Consider the following 13,038-nt stretch of genomic DNA (forward strand, 5'->3'; position numbering starts at 1 on the left):
AGTGGAAAGATTACTAGGATCACTGGTGAAATATTTTCATTTGACAGTACTGGGGTTTGAATTGAAGTCCAACACAAACTAAGTCATGCTCTTATTACTGAGTCATGCCTTCAGCCTTGACTTTTACCGGTTATTTTTCAGATTAGAGATGTTGAACATTGTTTATGAGATTTTTCTATGATTCTCTTTATGCATTGTATTACATTCCTTGATATGGATGTATGACTTTCTTAGTCATCTTTGCATAGAATTCCTTTAATTAGTAACTGTAATGCTGGTTCCAATAGTATTGAATTGCTTTATGAAGTGCTTATCAATTTTTACTTCTTTATGTTTTGATGGCTAAATTTGCTGGATATGCTAGTTGTGATTGGTAGATACTGCTTTCAGAGATTGAAATGAATCATTTTATGCATTTCTGGTTTTTAAAATTTCTGTTCAGACTCCTGATTGTCATGGGCTTGCCTCTGTAAGTAACTTTGTATTGTTTTTTTGAAGGTTACAATAGTCTTCCTTTGAATTGTACTCAGCATTTTGTCTATTATGTAATATAGAGAAGATCTTATCTGGTCGTATATATTTGGAGTTCTGTATACCTTTTATATTTAGATATCCACATCTTTCCTGAGACTTAGGAACATTTCTGGTATAATTTTATGAATAGGTTTTCTATGTTTTAAATTGTATCTCAGTCCTTTAATCTACTTCATGGTATCTTAGATGTGGTCTTTTTATTTTGTCCTAGAGTTTTAAAGAATTATAGTTACACATCTTTGTACATTTATTTGTCTTTATATTTCCTTGGCTGTTTCTTTGGTCTCTCAGTCTTTCTTTTTATTGATCTATTCTTATGATGATGCTTTCTACTCTTTTTTTAAAAAATAATTTCATTTATTGAGTTTTCTCCCCTAAACCTTCTGTTAGTTATTTTTTCAGCATCTCAGTATCCTTGTTGAATATCTCATCCAGATTGTTAATATCCAGGTCTTGGATTAACTTCCTTTACACAGCTGTTAGTTCTAATCTTCTTTAACGTATTTTATCATTAAATATTTTTGGAATTTCAGTCATTTCAATATATTTGATTCAATTCAAGAAAAATGGTGGGCATTTGGAAGTGTCATATTGTTTTTTTCATGTTTCTTTTTCCCCCTTTTTGTCCTTTTTTATTGTGAAAATACTGTACAGAGGGCTTACAATTACATGGGCAAGATAATGAGTACATTTCTTATCAAGATGTATCTTCCTCCTTTGTTTCCCCTTCCCATCCTCCCCCCACCCCCTCACCCAATCCTCCTCTCCCCCACCAAAGTTGTAAAGTTCATTTTCGACATAATGACTTGTACATCTCATTGGTGCAATGGTTTCATGTTTCCTGTGATCCGTGCTCCTATTTCAATGGATATCTCGGCCAATTTTATTTAATTGGCTTTTTAGTGAATAACATTCTCTTGAAGGCTCAATCTCCAGTACCAGTCACAGAGGAGGAATACAAACTTCCAAAGAACAACCACTGTAGTCATTCCAGAAGCTGCCATTTTTTGTTTAATGGGCTCTGCTGCTGGCTGCAGGGAATCTTCAGCCTCTTGGCCTAGCAGATTCACATGTTCACTGTCTTGCCCTCTAGTCCATGGCCTCAGCATTCATCCCACCTAGACATGTCCCTAGTGTACTGGAAAGTGGAGAAAGCAAACAGAACATTGAATCTTGCACTGAGTGAGAAGAATATAGGGACTCAGATGTTCTTCCAGCTATTTTTTAAGATCACTTTCACACCCTGTCTAGCAGAGTGGAACATCAAAAATCACAGAAAATGGTTTCAAGTATCTTATTCCACCAAATCTCATGTATCCTTTAGGCAGTTAAGCATAGACTTAAAAATCTTGTTTCTGTGATGTTCCATAGACTTACATCTCACTACCGAGGTGGGGCTGCTGACCATCATTCACTCTCTACTCCCTGAGTTCCTTACTGTGTATATATCTCAGCTGTTCTTTGTCAGACCCTTCCTCTTTCCTTGACCACATCTTTCTTCTCACCTTGACCACTTCGTTTCTTTTTTTTTTTTTTGAATGGCAGGCAGAAGAGCAACTAATTTCAAATCTGTTCTCATAGGCTTTGATGTTACTACAGACATGTCAGTACCAATATTGAGAGAAGGAAAATAAAAGGTGTTTCTATAGTAAGTCATAGTTTACATTTCTGTTGCTTTGTTTACACACCATTAAGTGCTCACTCCACAGTACAGTAGGGCAAGCAAGAGAAAATACTCTAAACAAAGCTCATCCATAAGCCTTGCAAATGACTACTTATCAATTCTGAGCTGGGAGACTCAGGGAGTAAGGACAAGTAGCTATGGATTTTAGATATGAACCCGTAATGCATTAAGCAAATTTTGCATCTGAGCTCTCCTCTTCTTTCATTTTTATGTGTCAGCCATTGCTACAGCAGCCATCTCTTCACACACATGACCTATGTTCAGCTGAAATGCATTGCAATCACTTTCAGTCCTGAGCTTTCTTTGCCACCATTCTACCTTTAGGATCAAACATGGGCAAGTTTAAGGCAGTAGGAAACTAGTCAAAGATTAAATATTCTTTTCTATCTCTTAAGTAAGAGAATCTGAGGAATGTTTTAGAAGACTTTTCAGGGGGCTCCAAGGTGGTTGAGCCTTAGTTGCCCACATTGCTGATGTGCTTAGAGTAGAACCTTTGGATTGACTTCTTTTTCTCTTCTACCTAACTTGTTCTGTTCTCTCTGAGTGCTACTTCTTGGCATTGATTTCCCAAAATAAACAACCTGCATACAAGATTTGTCCTAGGTGTTGTTTTTGATTCAGTCCTCACTTAGATCATGGAATCTTTGTAGTTAGGGCTGAAGAGTGTGGAATTGTTACTACCACAATGACTACTTTATTAGAGTTCATGTGTTATCTGGAACAAACATTAGACAAAGAGGCAGAAGACTATTCTGAATTGTTATTTGGCTTCCTGTGTGTCATTTAACCCTCATACCCAGTGATAGTGATTTTGGTAAATCTGTAGGAATCCCTTGGCTGGCTAGAGGATGATAGTTCATAAATGTAAAGGCACTGAGAGGGCATGGAGGGTATGTAGTAGGAATTTGGGAAGGATTTCAGCTATTTCAAAAAGAAAAGAGAAACGAGAAAGCATCCTATTCTTATTCATAATGGTGATTAAAATGTAGAAGCAAAATTATCAGGTCAGGTAAGGTAGCGGGGGGGGGGGTTGTGGAAAATCCTCTATCATTAGGTGAGAATGTGTTTAAATTGCATCATTCTAATCTAAATAACTGATAGGGTGGAAGCATCCCAATTTAGAGGGAAAGGGAATAAGGAGGCTGGGAACCAGGTGAAATCTTACAAGCTTGGGCTGTTTTTGCATCATAATTACTTGTTTTATTGTATAGCTCAGGGTAATTCTGTGACTTTGGCGTCTCTGCGGTTAGCTATCTCAGTGACTTAGGGCATGGGCAGTTGGTGTACTTTCAGCTATAGTAAAGTACTGATGTTGCAGACCTGATTATATACCCTCTCTTTGCCGATACCCTCAGGGAACACTTAATGAATGATGCTTACCTCAAGGAGAAGAATAATTAACAATAGCTATATTATTCCTATTAATTTATAGTTACTGGTTGGTATAATTAATGCTATTTATGAAAATCACCATAATTATAACCTTATACGATTTACAAAGTATTTTCCCATCCATTTTCTTATCTGAATCTTGGAACAGCACTCTAGTGTAGGTGTAGGGGAGATGATGTTCTCTTCATTTTACAGATGAAGAAACTATGGCCCAGGGAAGAATTTAGTGAGTTTGCATTTCATCATCATTGCCAGAAATACTGTGCTGTCCATGAGTATTAAATTCATATTGATGGTCATATTTTATGTCTACACACAAGAAAATCAAGTTCACATTATTCTCAGTTGCCTTCCACAACAATAGTGTCATGCTTTTTCACATGAGGCCAAGTCTCATTCCTCAAAGTAATCACATGCATTTTACATGTTGCAAGGAACTTTCCCCTTCTAGCTTCAATTTATTGTATTAGTGCCCTTTGGGATGAAAGTGAAATCTCCTATTATGGAATGATTACCACCTAACATTCAATAGTATGACAGAGACCCACAGCCTAACAGTTTAGTCACACTGGAAATTTGGAGTCAGAGAAATACAAATAGTGTTCCATTTTAGGCTGATGCAAGGAAATTGAGGAAAACACTTCAGTTTCACCAACACAGTCCTGAAGTTTGTGCTACCTAACCTAATAGATGTGTGGACATTCGTAGGGAACCCTTTGGGCTTCCATGTTAAAACCATTTATGAAAGCACTCACTTATTCTAGTTGTACCTTGAGCTTCTTTTACTCAGAGGATGTTGATAAGAAAAAGATTGCTGTCTGAGTCTGTGGCAAAGCCATTCTGTGTTATTTTATTCACACACACACATACATACACACACACACACACACACACACACACACACACACACACACACGCCTAGGGAAGGCCTGAGAGTATCAGGTCCTTATTTAGATCAGGCCTTGTGCAAGCTTCTGGGGAATCCATGAGGAGCAGAACAGACAAGGTCTTTGCTCTCACAAAATTTATGTTATCCAAGGGTGGAGACCAGACATACTCAGACAGATTCTCATGCAATATAATACTTAGGTGGTAATGCACATCAATGGGATGGTAGATACAACAGGATGAGGGCATAGCATGGCAGAGAGGGTCCACAACAATATATCTAGAGTGAGAAAATCAGGTGAAAGCTGCTGTACTTAAGGTGATAAAAGTATCCATGTTTTTTAAAAAAGCTTTCAAACAAGGATACCAAATTGCCTAGAGAGGCCAAATAGCAATCTAGATTTGGCTCCAAGTGGACTGGTCCTCAATTTCAGAGATGATGTCTGATGTTATCAATGTATCAAACATAGGTAATGTCCAGGAAGTATTATCTCACGCTGACTGATTTCACAAGAGATTAACCAATGTGCCAGATTCCATTAAGATGCTTTAACCCAGAGATTTAAGTAAGTTTCAAGAGTCCAAGAAGGTGGCTGAGTAAGTAAAATACTTGGAAAAAAGAGAACTGGTGATCTCAACAGGCAATGCTCATGAATGCATCATACCTGATGCCCCATATTCACACCAAGCACAAATTTACTTCAGAGTTTGTGAGACTTAATACTAGCTTATGGCAATAATATACTAATGATATTTTTGTTATTACTACTGGTGTTTATCTTGTTAGAGTAAGATAAATGTTTGCAGACACTAGACACTATTCTATAGCTGTCTTCCTGAGACAAATTCAGTGGATTTGATTATCGAATAGTAATTATCCATTATTTCATTCCAGCTGGGACTTGGTTTCTCGTTGGGGTCTTAAGAGACTTTTGAATAGCACATAGATAATTAATTATGGCATCATCAGTGTAGGGATTATTTTTACCTTACCCTGTTACCTCATTTTATATGTATCCCTATTTGGACTTTAGGCTTGTTTTTCCCAAACATTCTAACAATTCCTAGAAATGCCCACTGGCAATATATTAATTCCAAGTTTAGAAAATAGAGGTTATTGAAATATGAAATCCAAAGGTCCCTAACTTTATCATCAGCATTTACTGTGCCTGTTTCCTCAGTAGCCCATGGCCAGAGCCCTGACTGGTCTCTTTTTGGTTGATAGTTTACAGTATTGCTTGGGCATGACATTTGTCTCTGGCGTGTACATACCATTGACTTCAGATTTTCAGACTTTCATGACTTCAAATGCCAATTTATTTTTATTCTACAATCCTAATTTCCCTTTCTTGATTGTTCTTGCTCCAATAAAATATCATCACTTCATGCAGTGGCTTCTAAATGCAAAGGGCCTGTGATATCTTCCCCAGTTCTCGCCATCAGGCTAAGTGCAGGAATGAGGACATTTATTTCTTTTATTGTAAGTTCATCAACTGCTTAAATTAATATATGACCTAAGAAAAAGCACTTCATATTTTTTATCTGTCAAATGATTGAATTTTAATTAAAACTTAAATTATCTCCAGGAAATCATGGAATAGACCACACTATTACATGATAAAGTGGAACTCTCAATGCTATTAGTGGAAATTGTTTTTAATGTGTGTGTGTGTGTGTGTATGTATGTGTGTATGTATGTCCGTGCATGCACACTTGTGGATGCATTCTAGTACTGGACATGTAATCAAGGCCTGGTTACTGCCTCTTAGCTTTTTAACTCAAGTCTGGTGCTCTACCACTTGATCCATGAATGCACTTTGGGCCATTTTGGGCTTTTTGGTGGTTAATTGGAGATATGAGTCGCAGGGACTTTTTTTTTTACCTTGGCTAGCCTCCAACTGTTAGCCTAAGATCTTCCCTTCTGAGCAGCTAGGATTGCAGGCTTGCATTATCCACTCCCCTACCCCACCTCCCTGGAAATCTAATCTGTATTGTTTTTGCAGGGAAATCCAGGAGGCAAGACCCTGGAGGAGAGACGCTCTAGTTTGGATGCTGAGATTGACTCCTTGACCAGTATCTTAGCTGACCTGGAATGCAGCTCCCCCTACAAACCTCGCCCCCAACAGGTTAGTGCTACACATTCTGTCCAGGTGGTCAGCCACAAATGGCCACAACAGATGCTGCACTCCACTGGAATGATCAAGCTGCTTCTCAGAGCTCTTTCACTCCTTGATCTTGATCTTAGAGTCAGTGGTCTAAACTCTTTTTCCTTAGTTTCAGCCAGTATGCTCTATTTAACTGGTAAAAACTTCTGATATCAATTTTTATCAGTATTTTCCTTAATGATATAATATTGTTATCCACACACACACACACACACACACACACACACACACACACACACACACACTGGTATTAAAAGCTTAGTTCTTTTTGGATATTTAGTTACATAATATGCACCCCACAAATATGACTTAGCATAATTATATCTTTTGTGTTGTGTATTAAGTGGTTTTCATCTTGTTGATGTCATTTTATGTATATATTTGTATATATCTGTTTAATTTTTATCATCTTTGAGTAGCTGTACAAAGGGGTTTTAATTCAACACATCAATTTATGAGTAAAATATATCTTGATCAATGTTGCTATGAGTAATTTTAAAAGGCAGTTAGTGATGTATTTTTTTCTTTAAAGCTATTTCCCTTTCTGAGACTCCTTTAACAGTGGTATTCCTACATTGAAGAGAATGACTACATTTAGTGTTAGTTTGTTTTTTTATGAACACTGTGAATCATTTACCCTTGCACCAGAAGTTCATATGTGGCAATTTCTTCCCAAATTCAACAGAATTAAGTGACAGCAATTATTCTGGTTTCTTTCTAAGTGCAAATGGTGCAAGTTTAACAGTTGTCTTCTCAATGTTTTGGTTTACTTGGGAGCTTAGCAAATAGCATGTCAGTAGCCGATAGTCCACTACAAGTCATTATCCCTTATCTTTCTGGCAAATCTGTTTCAGTTTCTGCATCCTTAGGAGACAGCCATCAGAGCTTTAGATGCAAATGACTGGACATGTACTTTCATCATTGTTTTAAGTGATGTCTGCTTGACTAGGTGACATTGCACTTGTTGCTCAGAATACTACTCAAGTTTTTGAGCAGCTGCTGCTTTATTAACAGTAGTGCCTTTTATAAATTAAATAGCAGTGTTGCTTCTCTGTTTTCAGTCATTCCACTCCACTACTAAGCTGTACATGGGTTGTAGTATTTTCCGGTTTAGACATACCTTTGTTTCCTGTACGATACATATATGGGATAGGCTGCTTTGCTATGTACCTTGTAAAAAATACTAGAGATTAGTTCTCCCTTAGCTATCTTTCTGCTCTTGGTTAAACAGTAAAAATGTACTTTGTTCCAGTATACATGCTCTGAGTTGCTAATATGTAGCAGGCATAGAGTTTTTGCAGAGAACTGAAAGATGACTGACAAGATACTTACAGGACTCGGGATCGTCTTCCAATATCATCCAGGGTGTAAAATCTAATCTATGGCTGATTGGGCCAAAGCATAAGGAATATGTATAATATATTCTTCACAGTCGGAGAATCAAAAAATTCTTTTTTTATTGTCAATTGAAAAATTCTTGTGAGAAGACTTATAAACGCAATGAGAAGGGTGGATGGAATTGTCACAAAAATGGGGAGTGGTACCAGGTGCCAGTGGCTCACTTCTGTAATTCTAGCTACTCAGGAGGCTGAGATCTGAGTAACTCAGTTCAAAGCCAGCTGGGCAGGAAAAGTCCATGAGACTCTTATCTCCAATTAACCACCAGAAAACCAGAAGTGGTGCTGGGCTCAAGTGGTACAGTGTTAGCCTTGAGCTGAATTGCTGAGGGAAAGCACCCAGGCCCAAAATTCAAAAGCACCCAGGTCCGACAAAAAAAAATAAAAATAAAAATAATAGAGATTCAGGAAAAGCCTGGGACTTGGGTAGAACAGTGGATGGTTCAGAGAACTACAAGAGAACTAGAAGCATCTGAAGACACAAAGGAAAATGATCAAGGAGTGACTATGGGAATGGATGGTTTCCTACTAACAAATGTGGACAAGTTTGGATGACAGTCTCTCTTTTGTAGGTAATGGAGAGTTTTTGAACATTCTCAAGGAGAGGAAAGTTCAAATTCATTCTGCATAGAAACTTAAGAAACAAAGCCTATTTTTCAAAGATGCAGGATTTGCTCAAGTTCAAGAACTACTCTTCAAGTAGAATTCTTTCTTCACTATCTGATGTCTGTCAGTTTTATAATTCCTTCCAATCAAACACCTTTAGATTAATTTGTTAGGACAGCAAGGCCCCTGACTCTGCCCTGGGACTAAGACATATATTAAGACATAGAACTTGCTGTATAGTCACAATCCTGCTAAGATTACATGTGTGTTTCACTAAACCCGGACTTTTCCTATTTTATTTATTTATTTTTCTTTCATAAAGGCTTACTACCTAATATATATGGCAGAAGATAATGCTGTAAGGTTTTCACTTAATGTAGCCTTCATTTTTTAAGGCTATGTCTGCACATGCCTCTCCTAACTCACTCTGTTTAATGGGTTTATTCAACATCAACGTTATTGTTGAGTGTTCTTCCTGTGTTCGTGGACTCATCATCACTGGTACTTGCATAGCAGTAAGATGTGCTGCTATGATGCACTTCTACATATATTCACATTTGAGCAGCCTAGAGATATCACAACCCTAAAAGTAAAATGTGTGCTTTTTATTTTTCATGGACTGGAATCTTAAGGCTTGTCTTTGACCACGAGACTGTTATGTCAGTTTGACTGGACTTTGAATTCAGATGTTTACTTTTTTTTCTTTTTTTTTTTGGGCTGGGGGTGGGGGGAGTCTGGTTGTGGGGCCTGAACTCTGAGCCTGGTCGCTGTCCCTCAGCTCTTCTGCTCAAGGCTAGAGCTCTACCATTGAGCCACAGGGCCACTTCCGGCTTTTTTCTTTTTTCTTATGTGATGCTGAGGAATCGAACCTAGGGCCTCATGCATGCAAGGCAAGCGCTCTACCACTGAGCCACCTTCCTAGCCCCTCAGATGTTTTCTTTGTTTCAGTGCTGAAACCAGATTAGGGATGCCAATCTGATTTACTTTTCTAATGTTTTACCATGGACATTTGTCATATGAATGACAATGTTCCATTACTACAAAAGAGAAAACATTCCAAAGGTATAAAAAATAATTATGATCACCCTGGGGTAAAATAAATTCATCATTATAGTTAAATCTATTTCTAATGTGCTCGTTTTAGTCAGAATAAAAAGGACGATCCATTCTATTCCTTTAAATTATCCTAGTTTAGGAAAGCAAGAGTTAATTAGTAGATACAGCTCACCCTTCTGAATTATCCTCACTCTAGTGGAACTGAATTAGATGCGTTAGTGTTTATTGGTTAATATAATTATATGCTGTGAGAACAATAATCACATACCAAATATTAAAAATATGTGCCAAGAAGGTGATGCATGCAGTAAACTATGTTGTGTTGTAATTAAAATGTACTTGAAAAATCCTAGAAATGTAGACTACTAATGCTCAACTTTGATGTTTCCAGTTTTGTGCAAAGCAAATTTCAATTTCAAAACCTGGTGATTCACTTGATTACCTAAAGTAGGCTAGGAGGTCTATGATTTCTCATTAGTCAAGCATATGTCCTGTGTTTCCCCAGTTGGCCTATGAATCACCTTTGTAAGGTTGCTTTAACTCATGGATGTGGGGAAAAATAATATATATGCGTAACATTTGTACCAGAGAGGTTCCAGGGAGCATAACAAATCTGAAAAATGTCTGAACTTGTGAAAATAGACTGTTGAAGTATTCCCCTGCTTTGTATGTGTTGTTGAGTGTGTGGGTGTGGGGGAGGGGGGCGGGGGGATGTGCATGCACAAATACAGAAGATTTAATTCCACTTGAAGACCTCACTGAGCTTTCTTTACTCACAGCTGGCACTCTAACACTTGAGCCACACCTCTAGTGCATTATTTTGCTGGTTGATTGAAGACAGAATCTGGCAGACTTTTCTGCTTGGGTTGACCTTGAACTACAATCCTCTATGTCTTAGACTCCTGAGAATTAGAGGCATGAGCCATAGAAAACTAGCTTGCCTGCTTTTTTTCAAAGAAATGTCTTCCAGTCTCTAATTTCCCAGTACTATTTCTGACCTCATATTAATTCACATTTTTATTTGGGCCATATGACTTATTTCCCCAGAGTTTATTTATTTATTTATTTTTATTCATTCAGCTAACATATACTGAGATTCTACTCTGGAGTAGGTCGGAAATACAGAGGTTAGTTTTAAAATATCCTTATCCTGGAGTAATTCCTAATCTTATAATGAGAGATGAACAAAATCATCAGAATTACACAGAAGAAGGTTATACGTGTTCAAATGGTTCACAGAATAAAAGAAATAACAGCAGAAGTTTCAACATTATGTTTAGTTTCCTCCTGTGTCAGGGAGCACTTCATAGAGCAGATCAAAGCATTTAGATTCACTTTGCTGTATGTGTTTGCAATAGATGTTGGATTCAAGATAGGAGATAACAGGGATGAGGAAACACAGGCATGCTGCAAAGGTATTGACATGTCTGGAAAATAAGTTAGTATGTGGGTCACAAGGGCAATGGCAGAGAGCAAAGTCAAACGTAACTAGTACCTAGTAACCCTTTTGCTTCTCAAAGGCCCTTATAGCAAGGAGGAAAATTGTAGAGTGGACACCAGCAGTATCTCTGGCTGAAGTTGTTTTGGGTGGTAACACTTTCAGTAAAGTTTACTTGAGATGGAAGAATATAGTTCATGATGCTGCATGGAGTTAGTCAATTCGAATACCTTAATAGTTGAAATTAAAATGCCTAAGCATGTAAGAATGCATATATCAGGCAATAGTTTTAGAAGGACAGATGTGAAAATTCAAGGGTGGTTGTGAATTCAGGTATAGATCTAAGATGCTCATAGACAGAACATAAGAGCTTCAGTGAGCCACCCACCTCTTGCAGCTGTATTCTGGCATTACAGATAGAAAATGTTTGCCCAGAGAAGGGAAGGCTACTGCATTTCAAATGAAGGCTCAGTTAGAAGCAAGTGAATGTTACCTTAAAAAAATTATCTGAATCATGACATACTGATACATTTAGTAAGTTTTCCTCCCCCTCAGCAGTACCATTTGTTTTTTTTTCCTCACTTATCTCTCTTTTATGGTACTTTTTAAAAAATATGCCTTGGAATAAAAATAAAAGGATTAGGTGTAGCACAAAAGGGCCAATAAAAAATTTCTGACACTATGGATTAGTGTATATTGAAACATCACTCATTGCACGTCTGTTTTCTTAACATTTTGTAACTAAGAATTTAGTAATTTTTCAACCAAAATGATTTTAAGAAGATCAAGTGGGATTTCACTATCCTTGTTTGGACCAGTGATATACTCTCCTGTGTTTCGATCCCTGTCTCCCATTTCTGCCTAACAGAGTATTCTTAAAAATCCTTGTAATTTGCTCATTGATAAGGGCAAGAGAACATATTTTCTTTCAATATTATTTAATTGTTTTTAAATGTGATTTTAGACCTAGAGATGTTTTTATTTCTTTTGTTCTTTTTTGAGAGTATTTTTATTATCATTAAGTACAAAGGAGTTGCCATTCACTGAAGCAGTTTATGAATGCAGTGTATCTTGATCATTATCACCCCTCTTAACATTCCCAGGCCACCCCGTTCCTTAGTTATCTTAATTTAAGGTTATGCATTGCATTTTTTTGCCACTTAACAAAGCAGATTATGACCTCGATATATCATGATCTGTATCCCCACTTCAACATTTTCATCCCCTTTGGACCCACTCCTTCCCTTCTGTTTCTCAATTCTATGGTATATACAATGAACTCTCACCACATTCTTCTCCCATCCCCCTTCATTCAAACAATTTCCTGAGTGGCAGAAGACATTCAAAATAATGGAATGATAGTTGGTATGCTTTGGCTTATCAGCACAAAAACTAAGCCATGAGTATAATAATTTATAGCTTCACACCCTCCCCGCCCCTCCGCCCCTTCTGAGTATGGGGAGACCCCAGATAGTGAAGTAATAATAAATCATTCCCTCTTGCTAAAGATAGTTTAAAAAATTCTTAAAAAGGGGAGAGGGGGGGGATCCTAGGGGATAAACGAATATATATTTGTGTGCCAAGAGGGGTCTTATCTCAATCTAACCTAAATAGAATCTTCTATCCTTTGGGACCTGCTGCACTTAGCTCTTCATGAACCTGTTCACCTGTATTCATTACCATAGCCTTTATAACACACACAGGGAGTGCAAACAGTTGATCCCTTCATTTCCAGGAGGCATTCTTGCAAATGATCAAACTGGATAATTTTGCTAGTATACCCAATTTGCAGCTAAGTAGAGAGAAATATGGGTGACCTGTTAGCCTACTCCTTGAAACTGATCTGTGAAGTTTGTGCCTGGCGGGGGATGTACAGAG

At 37.5% G+C, this 13,038-nt stretch overlaps 1 protein-coding gene across 4 annotated transcripts in view; it reads left to right on the plus strand.

Moving 5' to 3' along the window:
* The window catches only part of Lpp (LIM domain containing preferred translocation partner in lipoma), a 694,475-nt gene that overhangs the window by 319,779 nt on the left and 361,658 nt on the right, over positions 1-13,038 (plus strand). For all 4 annotated transcript variants that reach the window (XM_013019488.1, XM_013019487.1, XM_013019486.1 and 1 more), the window contains one exon: positions 6,502-6,624. In XM_013019488.1, the coding sequence (XP_012874942.1) occupies positions 6,502-6,624 (123 nt within the window). The remainder of the gene's footprint in view (positions 1-6,501; positions 6,625-13,038) is intronic.

This window comes from Dipodomys ordii, unplaced genomic scaffold (genome assembly GCF_000151885.1).
Source record: "Dipodomys ordii isolate 6190 unplaced genomic scaffold, Dord_2.0 Scaffold45, whole genome shotgun sequence".
Taxonomy (NCBI): domain Eukaryota; kingdom Metazoa; phylum Chordata; class Mammalia; order Rodentia; family Heteromyidae; genus Dipodomys; species Dipodomys ordii.